This window comes from Synchiropus splendidus, chromosome 18, assembly GCF_027744825.2.
Source record: "Synchiropus splendidus isolate RoL2022-P1 chromosome 18, RoL_Sspl_1.0, whole genome shotgun sequence".
NCBI lineage: Eukaryota > Metazoa > Chordata > Actinopteri > Syngnathiformes > Callionymidae > Synchiropus > Synchiropus splendidus.
Genome location: NC_071351.1, coordinates 11,812,814 through 11,829,860, shown reverse-complemented (window position 1 = coordinate 11,829,860; position 17,047 = coordinate 11,812,814). Strand labels below are relative to the sequence as shown.

Here is a 17,047-nt window from a genome sequence, read left to right as displayed (position 1 = left end):
CCACACAGCCATCCATCCATATGTAATAATACCCAATCTTCCCTTGTTGCTGTATCCATCGTCTCCCCAGCATGTGCTCCGAAATGACATCTCAGACAAGTCAGGAGTTCTATTCAGCTCTCTGAAGCACAACTACAGGAAAGAAGTGGAGGCTTTTGTTATCTACCTTTCACCACATCTAGTTAAACAGTAGGCTTCAATGACGAAAAGCAAACTTTTGGCCCCATTCACACAAAACCCGAGTCCATCTTGCACCACACAAATGCACCATTTTCAGTCCAAACAACTGATACAGCTGAACTGCAATTTTTTGGGAATGACGACATCATAGCCTCATCTGTCTCATTTCTCTCCCATACGATGGAGAAGTGCTCATTCGGCAACAGCTGTTGAACTCATTGGAAATATCAACCAAAAACCTTCGGTCACTCTTTCTCTCACTCTTTTGTTGTAAACAGTGCACACGTGCCTCCGTTTTTACTGTGCGTTTTTTTTAGAAAAAAAATGTTGTGTACATTGTGGACCATGCCAGATCTTCTTGTGTGCTTTATCCAAGCTTGAAACCCTGAAGTTGACTTGAAATAACATAATGAATACTGATTTAAAAAGTGTGTTGAACATAAACTCGATCTCTCGCAATGCCAAGCGCTTCAACCAGTGGAGGTGACACAAGTTAAAAATGAATCCACGAGAGAAATAAAATGTGGACAAGAAAGATTCTTTACTGGATGATGATGGAGCACATTTTGCTGCGTGTAAATTAGGAGAAAAGCATTTGTATCTTTTTTTTTGTGGTGAAGGAGAACAATTGTGACACCAAACATGGAGGTACTTCTGCTAAATTTAGCCACCCAGCACAAATCATCTGAGAATTGAAAGGGCGATTGATGTTTCTTTATTTATTGTTGAAGCTGTCAGGAGAGATTCAGCCATTGTGCTCCTTTGTTATCTTGTAGTTTGAGCCGCCTAAGGTGTGCTCGAACCTGCATCTGTCTTAACTTTTATTCGCCATATTCAGTCAATTGACACCTCAGATTTGGCTTCTGTGCTTATGTTTTACCATCTTGTGAACTCATGGTGATGTCATGCTCAAACATGTATCTTGAAATCTTGAAGCCTTCACCTACACTATTGTCATGCGCTGAGCTTTGAGACATGACTACAGAATGATGAGTGAGAAAACTATGGTGATGCCACCATCACGCCAGCGTAGTCTCAGCGGGTCCAAGCGCGACACACTCACTGCATTAAATTGTGTTTTATAGAAAAGCGTCTTTTGTTGCGAGTCTATTAGCCGCCCTTCACCCAAGAGGAGTCCCTAAACCCCCAAACTAAAAGGCTATTTCTGCTTTATCTCTTTCAGACAAACCTCCGCACTTCACACCAGCCCAGCCTGTTGATGGTAAGTCCACCGAGGTTTCTGTCTTTTGTTGACCACCGTCGCATGTGTTGAGGGGTGAGGAGGGTTGGAGGGGATCGCATAAATAATGGCACTGGTTATTTCAGCGGACAGTGTTGCGCCAGACTTGTTGTTCTGTCACACTAGAGTGGTGTTTAATTGCTCAGGGTGTTTTTAGAGCTATGGGCAGATGAAAAAAAGCACACGGCTATAATTAAATGTTGGAGACGGCGCTTCATTTCAACAACAACAACAAACGACAGTCAGTTCTTTGACTCAATACGCTTATATGCACCATATGGTTTACTTTGTCTGGGTCACAACCTGGCATTAGGTAAGGTGGGTTGTGATTTTGCTGTTGACTGATCTATGCTTATACCTCTTCATGGTCAGTCATGACAAAACTAAACTAAAGAGTATGACTCAACATTCAAGGTGAGTTAGCTTGTTGACCAGCAGTGTTTTTTTTTTTAACTTTTTTATCAGCAATCCTGTTGGAGCCAATGCTCAGTACATGGGTGTCATTTAAAATCATATTTATTATTTTTTAAATCTTGTTTTAGTTGAGTTCGAAGGCAAGTTGGAGCCGTAAAACCATTTGACTGTGCGTTTGTTGTAAACGTGTTGTTTCAAATCCATATTCTCTTCTATTAAATATTAATCCTTAAGCTCTTATTTGGTTGTAAAGTTGAATATTGCTGCTGTGTTTTTTTTTTTTTTGCTAAAGCTCGCTATTATTTTGAACAACTACCTCAGTACCTCAGTTTTGTTTCACAGAATTCTGCGACCATAAAATCCAAATAAACTCAGGCTTAAAGTACACTTTAAATTGTGTTGTTAACTGGTGTCCAACAACTCTCTGTTGACATCAGGTTATATTCTGCGTGCTAAGGTGGAGGTGTTTTGCCCACTAACAAGGACAAGACTTTCAGGATCTAGTCTTCTAAATACGCAGTACAAATCTTGTTTCTGAACATTTCATATTCACCAATGTTCAGCAGCATCTTTTTATACCAGAAAGAGTGTCCTCAGTGAGCTGGGCTGCACATCTGATCTTGAGCAGTAGTTGCGGCTCTGTTTTGATTCTTCTCCAGCTTTGGAGTGCAAGGCTTTAATTAAAAAAGCAACAATGAATTTCCAAAACAATGGCTCTCGGCGCGATTTAATTGGAGCTAAAACAGCTGGTTTCCAATGAGCGTCTATGAATATTGAATCATTGCTGTGAGATAGCATTTGAAAGTGTTTATTTTGCTTATTATTGACAGCCCTGTATTATTCTACGTGTGTGTGTGGGCTGCACAGATGGGGGTTTTGGGAGGAGAGAGTTGGGAGAAAACTATTTTAATGATCCACACTGGTGACAAGCCTCTGCATTAGATCTAAGGGCTTCACATGGAAAAGAAATGATGATCAAAATCGCACTTTTAGAACGGGTCAGTTTGGATTTTGTTGGCATCGAGAAAATAAGGTGTAATTTTCTTCCATTTTTGTGGCGCGCGTCGGAATAACAACACGCGATACAAATACACGCGGCACCAATTACAGCCGTGATTGTTTTTGCTTTAAAACTAAATGAAATTGACTTGACAAATAATTACATCTCCCATTGAGGTCTCCATTTGTCTGGGTTCCAAGCAAATATTGCCACAAAATATGGCTTTCTGCTGCGAAAATGAGAAACAGCATGCGGGCGGCGGAGCAGCCCATTTCAGCCTCCCATTGAATTCTCTTTTTACAATAGACGTAATGCTGTGCTGATCGATTGAGGCTCCCATTTCCCATGTATTAAAGTTTCTCTTCGCAAGGACTGTTTTTCTGCATGCGTCGAGCGTTTAAAATCCACTATGAGCTCTTAATTAGATTTCCAATAGCAATATAGCTCCGTTTTTTTCCGCCAAAAAGGGGGAAGACACGAGCATCTAGCTCCTAATGGTCATTTTGCACTGAAGATTAGCCAGACAATTGAAAAGAGCTCCGACACAGGCATTTGTGCAGACGTGGTAGAGGTCTAATACAAGCACACCATTAGTCAAATGTGTGCTGGTGTTGGATTTGTCCTCAGCAACAAGGACAACACACTCTCCAGAACGTAATTACAGGAAATCCCAGACAAGATACTGTGCAGTCCACATTCTTTCGCCGAGTTTGTCTCTAATGAGACACTTGTATGAGGAGAAATTAAAGGAATTTGTTCGGCAAATCTGAGTGGTGAAATTGCTGGTCTTCAGGGAGGGAAGAAAAAAACATGCAGGTTCGGAACAACACAAGCAGAGATAGTTATTTTGCACTTCGGCCACAAATAGCCGATGAATCCTTCTCATAATCACCCTTCGAAATACAGTGACGAAAGTCACAACGCAGTCAATAATTTGGATGTTTTCTTCCAAAAGCTGGCGGCAGCACTGTGTGTCATCCCTTGAAGATATAAAACACTTGTTTTTCGGTCAGCAAAGGGGAGGAAATAGGCGTGTGAGTGATTGGTATTGGAAGGGATTCTTGATGGGATGGCAGTGATAGGTGAGTTGCTTGTGGTGCTACAGTCTAAAGTAGAGTTTGCGAGCGGCAGTTGCATCGAAGGAGGTGCAGTAAGCTAGCTTTCCTGTGAGAAGGTCACAGATGAGCAATTCATGCAATACACAATATTTCAGTCAATCGCTTGGTGAGTGAAGAAATAGACAGATATGTTGACTGATATATTCTTGACATCCCTTGTAGGATATTTTAAAAGTGTCATTTTTGGAACTTAGTGGCGGCTCGATGGGTTAGAATGTGTCAGTTTTGGTCCGACTAATAGGAAACTTGGTTTTCGTTCATCAATCCATTTTCAATTTGTCGTTCCAAGTGCAACAGAATATGTAATTTTTGGGAGTACTTTATGGGGGTTGGTCTCTGTCCTAGAAATATTGGCCACACAGAGGGGGAGGTCGCCAATTCATCACAATTTCAAGATTAGTTCCTGAAAATCCCACGGCTTGTTCTGGTACCACATGTGTCAGACTTCATGGTTCGAGCTATTCCTGGCCACCTTGTTGCCTGGAGCTGCCCCAAACTTCGATGCATAAATTCATTTTATGACAATGTGATCTGTGTCTTGAAGCCATCTACCGACAATTAAGTTCTCCTAAAATTATGACGGATCATTCACTGCTGCCTTCAGGCTCTGAGAGATTGAAGGTAGCGATTAACAAAAAAGCAGAGCAATAACAAAGTAAGTTAAAAGGAAATGGGTTTCGGACAGACTGCGTTCCCGGGTGACCAGCATCGTCTCCAGAACAACCTGGCGGCCCAGTCGCCATGAAGCCTTCAATTTCACATACTTTAATGACGCTAGTCCCAAGAGCTTTTAAAAGGCCGACAGACAAAATAAACCCCTGGACTCAAGCGTGATTTGATCTGAAATGGTGGGACAACTTTAAAAAAAAAAGAGTGGCACCACTGTGCTCACTTCCTCCGCCAAGAGATTTGACAGTCTCTTTATCGACTCGGGGAGAAAAGAGTCACTAAACTCTCCAGACCAATTACCCTCTCGGATGCTTTGGAGGACATGCATACATTGGCGCACATGCTTTTATAATTTATTCCACTTCATCCTTTTCCCGGGTTCTTGACAGTAAGCTTGACTATAAGAGCGGCAGATTTAATTATGACTGCTCGGACAATCTTAATTAAATCTTTTCACATCACAGATTTGACACAACAGAAAGAAAATATCTACCTCATCTTAAAAGTGGGATGTGGGAGGGGAGGGGGCGGGGAGGAGTGGCCGCAAAGGTCTCACAGCGAGATATAAAAGATGCGGCGCCAAGTTGTTTTCGCTGTGAAAGAATTTCACAGAAGAGCTGTCATGTCTGGCTTTTGACAGAAATCGTCTAGTTAGCCCAACTTTGTCGGGAGAGTAAAGAGCCTCGACTCTATCAACTTCAAGTTCGGTGCCCTTTGAAAGTACACAGAACTTTTGCAGAGCTGAACCTTTGGTCAGGGTTAATCGTTTGTGTGGACTCAGCATCTGCTTTTAAAACAGAAGCGCTCGGTAGAATGAAAACATTGTCTCTGGCTAATCATTTGTTTTGACACAGAAAAGCCCCGGGGGGGGGGCGTGGATTTAATGTTTGGTTGGCAGCTCTCGGCCTGTCAGAAGATATTGACATCATGAAGAGGAGATTTATTGCCGAGATCAGACTTTTTCTCCTCATGAAAATGTAAATATTCAGCGACCCCTCCCTCCCCTGTGTAGGAGTTAAAGTTATATAACACCTGAAGCAGCGTCTGTGCACATGTAAGTTACTGAACAGAAATGGGGGTTGATTCATTTAAGATATTTCACCTCAACCTCAAATAGGTTGTTGGTGATTAGGTAAATGCCATATTCATACATCCATACTATCAGTATGGTAATTTGCATTCCCGTATTTTCCGAACTGTAGAGCGCACCGGAATATTAGCCGCACCCACAAAATTTCAGAAGGAAAATAGCTCTTTTGCTAGCATAAGCCGCACCGGCCTATAAGCACTGGTGCTGTCTGTGCCACAGAAAATGCTTGAGGATCACATCTAGTGATCGTCTAGTTCTAGTTTTGAAAACCGGGTCCAGCATCAAGACAATCTCGGCAATGTTCTGAACTTGAATCATGAACTCCTCATGTCTTATTTGTGTTCAAAATGCGCTGTTTTCACCCTCCAGTAGATCGTCTCTGTTGGCAGAGCTGTGGACTCGCACAGTTTGAGCACTTTAAAGGTGAAGAAAACGCCCGTGATGTCATGGGTTTGATGTGGGGATGAGGCTCAACATTGTTGCCAGCATGACGCTCTTTAGACTGTAAAAATGAGGGATGCCCCGAGATACGGGAAGCAGATGTCTACAACCTCCTTTCTGAAAGTTCCCACTCTGGACGTTTGCTAAAGTTTCAGATTCAGGTGACCAAAGAAAGCTGCCTCTGACACGTGAAAAACAGCAGCGGATTTGGTCGATCACGTCTCAAAATGACACCGGAGTTTGGCTGGTCAACTGGCTCAGGGAAATTAATTTTTTGTGCAATATGCTTAGCCTTCGAAATGTCACGCTCAGACTGAAGAGTGTCTGCGAGTGACCGCTGCTTCCTGCACCTTCATGAGCACGGAAAACTCCGTCAAGAGCTGGTGTTTTAAATATCGCATTTAATTGTGGCATTCACCGATCACACCGAAGATCCCTATATCCCCTATATACAGGGTTCAGTCCGCGAGAAAAAAGTAGCGGCTTATTTGAAAGGGTCGTTTTCATTTTGTAATCCTACATACTTTGTGACATTTGCATGTCTTTGAAAACGGCTTCTAAGAAAATCAAGACGTGAGCTCGATTCCGGTGTGAGTCGTGGCTCTTTGCTCATTGGGAGATGCCAACGCTTTTTGTGGAGCAGCTGGTTGCAGTAATTACATCTCAACGGGTCTTCTGATCCGCCCAGGATCTTGTCACCTGGTGTTTTCTCACCTGAGCTGACCCGGTATTGATTCAAAGACGGGCGATGGAATGACTTGACGTGTGAAAGACAACAAGCTGATTGCTCTGTCTTTTGATTTTAGTGACACTGTCATTGTTAACTCCGACATAAATAGGCTTTGAAGTTCTGCGGGACGATTGGGGTTACATCAGGACTATGTTTGGATCAGTCGATCTTTGAAGTGTACGGACGTCACGCTGAGATATCAGGCTGCCAGACGCTGGATAGACAGATCGGGTTTTAGAAAATAAGTCAAGAAAGATGCTACAGTTCATGCACCTTTATTGAGTGTAGCTACTTCCCATTGGACAAACGTTGCACAGACTTTGCTCTACTTGCTTAAAATGCTCATCCTATTTGGTGTATGTTTCGACAGCGTTACATGTCTGTAATTGTGTCTTCAGGAAGACAGTTAGTAGAGGAGGTGTGCGCCATTCTAGGAGCCAACTCAATGCTCAGTACAAACATAAGACCATCCCTTCACAACACAATGAGACGCCATGACAAAAGGTGTTCTTATAGAATCACTCTGACATGCCACTCCTGGTTTTGGACACTGCATCAGACACATGGATTTGCAAATTGCTAAGTGTTCGGTTATGTTTTTAGCGAGCAATTATGAGCTAATTAGATTTTGAATTAAATTAATAAAGCAGAATCACACGTTTCCTATTCATCTATTGTCGCCAAATACAATGAAGACGCCCAGGAAAAACAAATTATCTTCAATAGAATGGATCGACATCCTTTAACATTTTCCCTTTAGCCGCGGAAGCGTTTATTCGGAGGCGCAGTTGGCTGCTTGGAAACACATCATTTCCTTTTGTCATTTATTGGCAGTAATTAAAAATGCAAAATGGTCTAATGCCACTTTAAAGCTTAAATATGGCTCCCCGTCCTCGGCATGGTGACGGCAAACATTCTTCCGGAGTGAAAGATGCTGTTGTTCTTCCTGCCGCCCGAGTACAACAGCAAATTCATTTAAATTGGGAGTCGTCGCTCCAGTTTGAGCGGTGATGGGCAGGCTGTAATTTAATTGTTGCGCGAGGATGTCAGAAAATAACCAAAGCATGACGCTAACCACTGTGACAAATTTCATTGTCAGCTTGTTCATTAGAGGAAAATAAGTGGCTGGCAATGTCACCGTGTTGCGCAACAACATCGCGGTGTGATATCCTCCGATTAGCCTGAGTCACATTCCTCCTGTTGGATGTGGAGCGTGACGGGGTACTCTGCAACCCCCTGAAAATACAGCGGATGCTCCACTCTTTTTTTGACACACGTGTGTCACTTTTGCTCCTGTTTCCAACATTATCATCAGACTATTTTGTGTTCATTAAACTGTGTACTCTTGTGTTCATCTCATTCTCGAACCTCCCACCTACACCGAAGATTAATTCCTTCTCTTACTCTAAACACAAAGATTTGTCATTCTCTCGTGCTCGCCTGAGCATCTCTTGGGTGTTGTCATGGAAACCAGGTTTACAGTAAGCAGCCCAATGAATCCCAGTTGCTCCATCCACTCTATAGAGTCTGTTTGTGTTTAGAGTTTAGAGTATAGGTTGTTTTAAAAGGTCTGACTCTGATTATCACGGGAATTGTGGCAAAACCTACATTTACAAATCGTTCATTGTGCCGTACTGTTGTGTGTCTTGGACAGCATTGTCATCGTACTACGTACGTCTCCGGTCTGTTGCTTTCGAAGCAGAGGTGATTGTGATGCATCAACAACACATATTGCAACACATTGTCCGTCACCAGTAGTTGGATTTGTCCGGGTCGATGCCTGCTGGTCGATTCTATGGTAACGGGAACATGTTGAACTTGGCTGTCACATCATTCCCAGCTCTGACTTCACACTTCTGAGGTAACAGGACGCATGTTCAGTTAGTATTTGGATTTAACTTTATTTATTATTATTGATTTGTTTTTGATGTACAAACATTCTAATTCTATGATAAATTATGTGCATGGGCAAATCTTTATGATTTTCTCTCTATGCTGTGTTAATTTAATACGTTTTTTTATCAGCTAGTGATCGCGTAGAGTAACATGCTGCTGTTTGCCAACATTATTTGGAATAAAGTTCACCATCATCTCAGTTCCAGATGTTTTTTAGATGGTAGAGTAGCTTGAACAATGTGGATAAATTGTGTGAAATCATGATTTTGTTGAGGGAAATGCTTTTAAAATTCACCTATATGTGTGTTGATCATTACAGAGACACACACAAAGTCATCATTTATCGTTTAATGTGAGTTGTTTAAGGAGCTGAAGAGTTGAGCGGGAAGTGCAGCGCAGTTTTCTCCAGGCACTTTTCATTATCATATGCAATTATGCCAAAACTATTGTTTAACTCACTAAACTGCTTTGTGCTTCCATTTACCTCTCAGCGGGATGTGATTTGAAGTGATGCCGAGCTGTGAGTGACAGATCATGGGGCGTCAGTGGCGTGATGTTTTGCCCAGCAGTTGATACTGAAGGCTGAAGGGATTCAGAAAGCTGACGGGTGTCGCACTTGCAACCGTCATCGGCAACACAAAGGTAGCATCACAGAGCAGGGACGACCTGACGCATTAGAGAGAGTTTCCATTCCACCTCTTTGCAGGCAGCATTTCCACTTCTAATTCAAATAAAAAATGCTATCTTGATCACAAGCAAGTCTCACCAAACAAGCAGCGCATTGGTCCAGATTATTATCTAAGCTATCAAGACTTTGTTTTTTGGAGGAGACTTTTGTGTATTTTTGAAACAAAGCCAACATTGACCCAAACAGATTCGCTACAAGACCTCAGGACATAGCAATGCATCACTCATGACATGCTCCTCGGTCGAGTTTATTTATTTGTTGGGTCTGGATTCTGTTTCTGAACATATTTATATCATTGATTCATGACCAGATTTTCTATTTACTCCTTCAACATGGTGTTTAACTTGCCCCTGAGTGTTCAGGCAAGCTTGGAGACTGCGTCTCAATATTCCTACTTCACACATGTCAGCTCCATCTGCAGCATGCATCCACGACTGTATGTAACACCGGAACACATGCTCACACTGGACTTCTTGTTTCCTCCATATGTCGTGGTCGTCCCCTCTCATTTGACCTCCGGACCCCGTGGCTCCCGAGGTCAACGAGAATCGGTGTGTCGCCTGCACGGGCTTCACTCCACTGAATGCAATTACGAGGCACAGAAACATGGCCAGCAGCATGTCAGTGACACCATTTACACCCCACTAGTTCATTACAGATACACACACCATGCAAAAAGAGGGAATTCATCGAGTCCCGCTTCGCTTTATGTGTGCACATGCTGGGCGCTGAGACTCTCACTGAGCCTTAATAAGATTTATGATGCCCAGACTCAGACAGAAGGCACAGGAGATCGAGACGCACAGAGAGGATAGGATTGTAAATCACTGTTATTTAAATGTTTCTCTTTGACTCCTTTTCTCGGTAGAAGGAAACACATATAATATGTAAGCAGCAGCTGGAGGAGTGGAGGCAGACGGTGCGTTTGAACAAGTGACAAGGAGCCAGATGTCCACCGGAGAGCAAGACTTTCAATGTTGCCATTGCGGAACAGTGTTTGACAGTAGTCTGGCATACCTCATTTGTACACAATAAGTGACGTTACAACACTTTTTTAAGGGACATTTTTTGTGCAGTTATTGTAATCGGGTGGCAGAGTCAGGGCTGCAGCCTTCCTATTTCCTCTTTCTTACCAGTGGGTTCGGGTGAGCAAAAGTTCGCTGAACTTCTTGCTTTTGTAAAAGAATCTCAACAACGGTTGAGAGAGAATCAGCTGTGCTATGTGTCGATGAATGAAACTGGACTCTGACAGTGAAGATTCATGATGTTCCGCACATGTATGGAGGTCTATGTAAATAACAGGTGGCCTCTTCTTAAATTAAAATGGAGCTCTGTGGTGAGTTCTTCAAGTGTATCATGTTGACCCGAATTCACTCTGTAAGCAAGATTCATATAGCAGTCACATATATATCAAACACCGATCTGACAGTGAGACAAACCCATTCCCCCTTGAGAATATTGTGACATTCAGAATTCGCAAAACTGGCAACAAATTCAGTGAAAATGACAAGCCGCAATATCTCTTTTACTCAACATGACTCTTGCGTAATCGCCCTGTCAGTCAACCACGGGATGGTTTTGATATTTAATATGTATCACAGACATTTAACCCTTGTGCTTGACTTTTCGGGAGCTCTTTAATATAAATGCCAAAAGGGCTGAGTTCAAATTGGATCACGTTAAATAATGCATTAACATTGAATTATTGAAGGGACGAATGCGAATTGTGAAATCGTAGCGACAAGATCAAGAGGGAGGAGACATCTTTCCGGATTCATTAGAGTTACACTGTTGGGGAACTTGGAAAACAGAATACATTTGTGGGTGCAATCCAAATGTTCTCAGAGCTGTTGTACAACAAATACTTTCAGCTTTGCCTCATATTTAGCCGTTTGAAACTTTACAAACCACAACTTCACTTAAAAAAAGGGCTAATTATGGTGGAATCGCTGTATTTGTGTCTTCTCTTCGATGAGCCGTGACCGCAGTGAACTCTGCATTCTCCTCATTAGGATGATGTGGAAGTGTGCCCTTTGATAATCTTCATTTACAGAAGGGTTGGAGTTTAAATGTAAAGAAACTCAATTTCCTCAGATTTGCCAAAGATTAATCTTAGTTTTTCAAGGTTCTTTGAATAGTCACATCATTGCGATCTATAAACCAAAAGTTAGCGGGAGGATGACTGAAATTAAGCTGAGAAACATGAGCTCGTATAATATCAGCTCAAATGACTGAAAAGTAGCTGAATGTCTCCACATATGATGTGAATTAGCTGTGACGTTTCCCAGTGGTGTCAGTCGGCTGGAGACTCCCACAGCTGCCTCCTGTCACGGTGACATCCTCCCACAAGTCACTTGTCATGTATAAAAGCTGAAGGTAAAAAGTTCATCAGCACCATGACAAGTTTGCTCTGGTTCTGTTGTCATACTCAAGTTAAAAAAAAAAAGGTGATTTATCTTCAGAAGCGTTGACTCATGTTTAGCTGACTCAGTCAATCGATAAGTTTTATTTTGTTTTTGTCCAGAACTCTGAATAGAAACTGATATTCTTCAATTTTATCGTCAGCTTTAAACACATCAGAATTTAAAGATGGGGTCTGTGTAATTCCATAGATATCATGAGCAATCCCATAATGCACTGCAGCAAACTAATAATCAGTTAGTGAATAACCAGAATAAGTATTTGGAAGCATATGCGTTGTGTTAAGAAATGGAAAGTTCAGTTCTGTTGTGCTGACTCAGAAGCAAGATGAGTTATACACATGGCAAAAAAACCTTCAAGTGTGTCTATAAGAAATGTTGAAATACGTACGACAGTGAACGGCGCTGGTGAATAATGGGCGTTTGTGCAAGCGTGCGTGACTAATGCAGCCATTTGTCGTGGAGGCAGCTCATGCATGGTATTTGGAAGGAAGAAACGGGGGCACAAAGCTGCAGTACTTCTGCTGTTGAAAGACTTATTTGCTTTAGCTCAGTGGAAGTCTGAAAGGTAGAATGGGACAAAGAGAAGAAATTGAACTCAATGATCTGTGTAATGGTGACGAGTCGACGCCAACAAGTGGTTCAACTCAACTCACATTTAATGCATTTAAGTTTATTTTGGTAGTAGATTGACGGATTTGTTTGCTTTTTACACTCTCAGAAGTCACCATCCCCTGGCATAGAGTCTTCCTCAATGTCAATGTAGTTTCTCACTTAATGTCTGTTGCGTGAGTGTTTTCCTAGACTGCGAAACAAATATAACATTTCTGTGTAACAGCAAGGCAAAAAGATTAACATGATGATACAGACAAGAATATGCTGGTCTCGCTCACAACTTTAACGTTGCGCACAGTTTAAGTTTGCTACGTAAACATGAAGCAGAGGGGTATTATCTTCCAAAAAAAGGTTGATATTTTGTTGTTCATATTCCCATTTCTAACCACCCCATGAATTATGAATTCAGCTTGACAGGGACATCCTGTATCCTTGCTATCAAAGGGCTTATTTGGCCCTCATTTATTGTTGCCTGAACCGTCACATACTCATCTTCATGAAAAACCACGTTTGGTCCACTTTTGAAGGCAGATTTTAGCTTGACATACCTGTTTTAGTGACTCTAAATTGTCCTCATGATGGACTGGTGGTGGCCTGATCCCTTTTTACCGAAGACCCCAGGCTTGTCTGATGAAGATATGATTCACATTTTCGTGGTTGTAAACAGAGATGTCTCCACCTGCAGTCGATATCCAGTTATTTAATAATTGATAAAGATTTTTTCTCACCAAAATGCACCTGAACTGTTGCCATGGTTACGGATGGTCGTACTGAGTGGTGATTTGCTGTTTTAACTCCCTGATGAGAGCTTCTCACTGGAGCTCTTTTTTTTTCTTATTTTTTATGCATCCTTTTCATCATCGTTACGTTTAAATAAGCGCCAATGCACCAGTCAGTGGTCGACTACAAAAGAAAAAATGTTTTTTTGGTAGCGATACATGGGTTCGCCCAGATGAGCCCCACCATGCTCTTGCACCGAATGGCTTTTTGATGTGAGATCAAAGTTGCAGGGCAATAAATCACATAGAAGTTCGGGTCCACATTGCCAGGTGAAGGGTCATCGCCGTGTTTTTCTTCTCAAATGCAGTATTCCGTCACCACGTTTTCCACAGCGAGGGCTGAGGGTTAATTCACAGACTCACAGTCAAGTCATCAATCCCCCCCGCGAGAGGCGATACATTTCTTCTTGTTCGAAATGAGACTTTTATGTGTGAGCGAGGTCGCTCACACACACACACAAAAAAAGAGTGTGCAATTACTTGAGTGCCGTGCTGTGTTCGTCTGATGCAGCCCTACGATTCAATCACTTCCATCGGCACCAGAACACTTCTATTACATCTGAAGGGAGCAAGGATGTGTTTGGGCGAGGAGCCTCTCCCTACTTCAGTCTTTCCATCAGCATATTCTCGCCTGTTTTCTTTCCTACACTCACAGTTTTTGAGCATCAGAAACCGCATACAAAACCTTTGAGCAAATATTATTGATGCAAAAAGCACAGGTGAAAGCGTAAGAATTTGGGTCCTTAATTCTCTAACATTCCAGATCCGTATTGTTGGTGAGCTGAGCTTTAATCTAGTATCCATTTTATTCGTGTTATTTTTCAACCCCCTAAAGCAGAGACAGAAGGGTGGATCAGGAGGAGCTCTTGATTTCTCACAGCAGCCCTGTTGAAGATGGGGTACTGGCGATAGCAAGAGGCAAGTCTGGGCAACTGGACAACACACACGCCACCTCACCCTCTCGGATGCAGACACACTCATTTGTCATTGGTATGCATCGGCACACGCCTCAGCCTGTGACGGTAAACAAGTAGAATTGGTGTTTGTTGCCATAACTTAAGTAGGATGTCCAGCTCTGCTCTCTGACCAAATGCAGCTCTCTATGTAAATGTGAAACGGCTCAGAAGATAGTCAACACCAGCACATATTGAGTAAATAATGAAACCTCCGCATGGACGTTGGGTTGCGGATGATAAAAAATGAATGTTTGCTCTAGTTTTTCTTGACTCTTAGATGCATGATGTTTTAGAATTTACATCCCAAGTAATTGCGGACAGCATCCTGTGTGATCAAACCTATGCTACTTCACTATGTTCGTGAAAAACGGGAGTTTCGTTGTGATGCTGTGAAAAAGTGTTCGGTGGCGTCCATTCACATCACAGTGTTTATCTGCATTAAGTTTGAATGAGTCAGAAGCGAAATCAGCAGCAGACTTTGGCGGATGATATGTGGTTGAGCGCTTCACCAAAGCGATCCAGAAGTGACACCGTCGAATACAAAACCATGTGCCTAATACAAAGCCAGTTTGTATTACACTTGTTAAATATTTAAGCTGTTATTGGGTGCATGGGCAGGCCAGTGTTCCAGGGATTTGTCAGATGGGGAGATGCATTAAAATATTTTGGATCAGATGGGATAAACACACGCTTGTTACAGTGGTACACTGTGTTGAAGATAAACAAAATGTCATCCGAGATAAAACCGATTAGTAGTTGAACCCACAAGCTGATTTTTTTTTTGTGTGTCAAGGCTGGCTCACTGTCACAAAAATGACAGATGAAACGGATTAGAGGATGATATTGTGCATGTGAATGTTCAGTTTCCGCTGCCTCACTATTAAAAGTAAGCCTTTAATTGAAACAGGAACGTGAACTGAATCACTTTAAATGAATTGCACACACTGGATCCGATCATTCTATTAGTAATCTGAGTCATATTTAGTCATTAATCCAGAGGTGCTGATCCTCCTCTGAGTGCTTGAAGTGAAGCAAAAAAAAAAAACATTGTGTTTGTTATATTGCTCATTTTCCCCTGTAGCACCCAAAACTTTCAATATGGCCGGCCTCAAGTATTTATGAGCGAACATATAGACACCCTATATTGTCTCTCCCTTATGTGTCTCATGAGTGTGACAGGAACCCTGTCTGTGTGGTCCTAAAAATGGCAGATAGGTTGTACATCTGTAGCGTGATCATTTACCTTTATTCATGTGGTAATAAAGTGGAGTGTCATGTTGCAAATTGCGGTGTGAAAAGTGCAGTTGTCGACGAATTGCGCTCTTATTTATCCACCATTGACATTTACAGTGTGAATGCGGATATATTCTGGGCTTCCAGGTGGCAGGTGATGGTATCACTATGGGTGGGTGGGTGTGTGCGTGCAGCATCCTCGTGGTAAGGTATCTTATAGAGATGCATCACACCTTTGATGCAGTTGTAGTACAAGCACGTACAGTACAAGGCGCGCTGCATCTCGAGCCACTATCAGTGAGCAGAATCAGAAAGTAAGAATCACGGTTTACTCCGCCACTTCCCCAGAATAAACCACAAACACACGCAGGGATACACACACCATCTGCATTCACAGCTAGAGCTTCTGCCATGTGGTTATGGAGGGTTTTGCACAAATCTGTCAGAAAATTGTTCACAGACATTTAGCGCAGTTTGGAACTGAAGGATACTCACTGATACTGGTGTGTGTCTGTGGTTGTCAGTTGTTTTGTCAGTTTGTAAAAACACTGACACAAGATAGCAATGTGGAGCATCACCTTAGATCTTAGATCTGTCTTGTCATGTCAAGGTAAAGTGATCTCTTCGCTATCTTCCGTTTACCTTTTTTATTTTTTCCGTAGGGCAGTGTCTATCCCACGGAGCACATTAATACAACGTTTGGGGTTGGAATTGGGAACCCAATGCTATCAAGCCACAGTAATAATGATGTAACTAACATGCAGATTTTAAGTTTTCCATAGTTACAAAACAATATTTTTCATTGTTTTCCCAACACCGTGATTAGAGTTTTCCCACATGCTGCTTCCAGAATGTTACTTGCACAATCCCGCTTACAGGGCATTGTTATTGTTCTCTTGGCTTGTTCGCGGGTCGCCACCGACTGGCTCACCTCCTCCGCTTGTTTGTCTTGGCATGGCTAACCGTGCCAGCTGCCCTTCTTGACTCAGCTCACGCTCGTTGCTCATATTTTGGTTCTCGAACCTTTGTCCTCTCGCCGCCAGAATGTCCATCTGAGTGTCACATGTTGTTCAACACTGCCATTTCTGGATCTATATCGTCCCAATAACGTATTTTTTTATTATTATTATTACTTTTTTTTAATATATAGCTCATGGGTGCAAAAATGTGATTTAAAATTAAGTCGTCACATGGACGTCTGTGCATCCTAAAGTTGGACAGGTTGCTGTCCATGCTCGCCAACCTGGCTCCCAGTGTTCTTGTCCCAGCCAACTAACTCTCCTCTGCCACTTCAGGTGCTGCTGCAACCGGAAATCTCTTCAAAAATGCTTCATTGAAATTGTTTTCAAATGTATCCAAGCCTTCCCAGTCAAACTTTTCCAGGTTTATAAACTGCTGGATCATCCACATTTGGGAAGGGACTTAAGGATCTGCAGGGATTATGCGGGATTGCTCCTTCACTGCATGAGCTTATATTCCGTCTTAGTCGCTTGATGAGTGTTTGGGTGTTATTGAGGCCATATGGTCCCGCCTGAAGCTCTAACTGTGGATCAGTGCCGAGCAGGAAGTGTAGTGGTG

At 42.3% G+C, this 17,047-nt stretch overlaps 1 protein-coding gene across 5 annotated transcripts in view; it reads left to right on the top strand.

Moving 5' to 3' along the window:
- Positions 1-17,047, top strand: part of agrn (agrin) — a 194,681-nt gene that overhangs the window by 76,068 nt on the left and 101,566 nt on the right. For all 5 annotated transcript variants that reach the window (XM_053849443.1, XM_053849446.1, XM_053849444.1 and 2 more), the window contains one exon: positions 1,364-1,402. In XM_053849443.1, the coding sequence (XP_053705418.1) occupies positions 1,364-1,402 (39 nt within the window). The remainder of the gene's footprint in view (positions 1-1,363; positions 1,403-17,047) is intronic.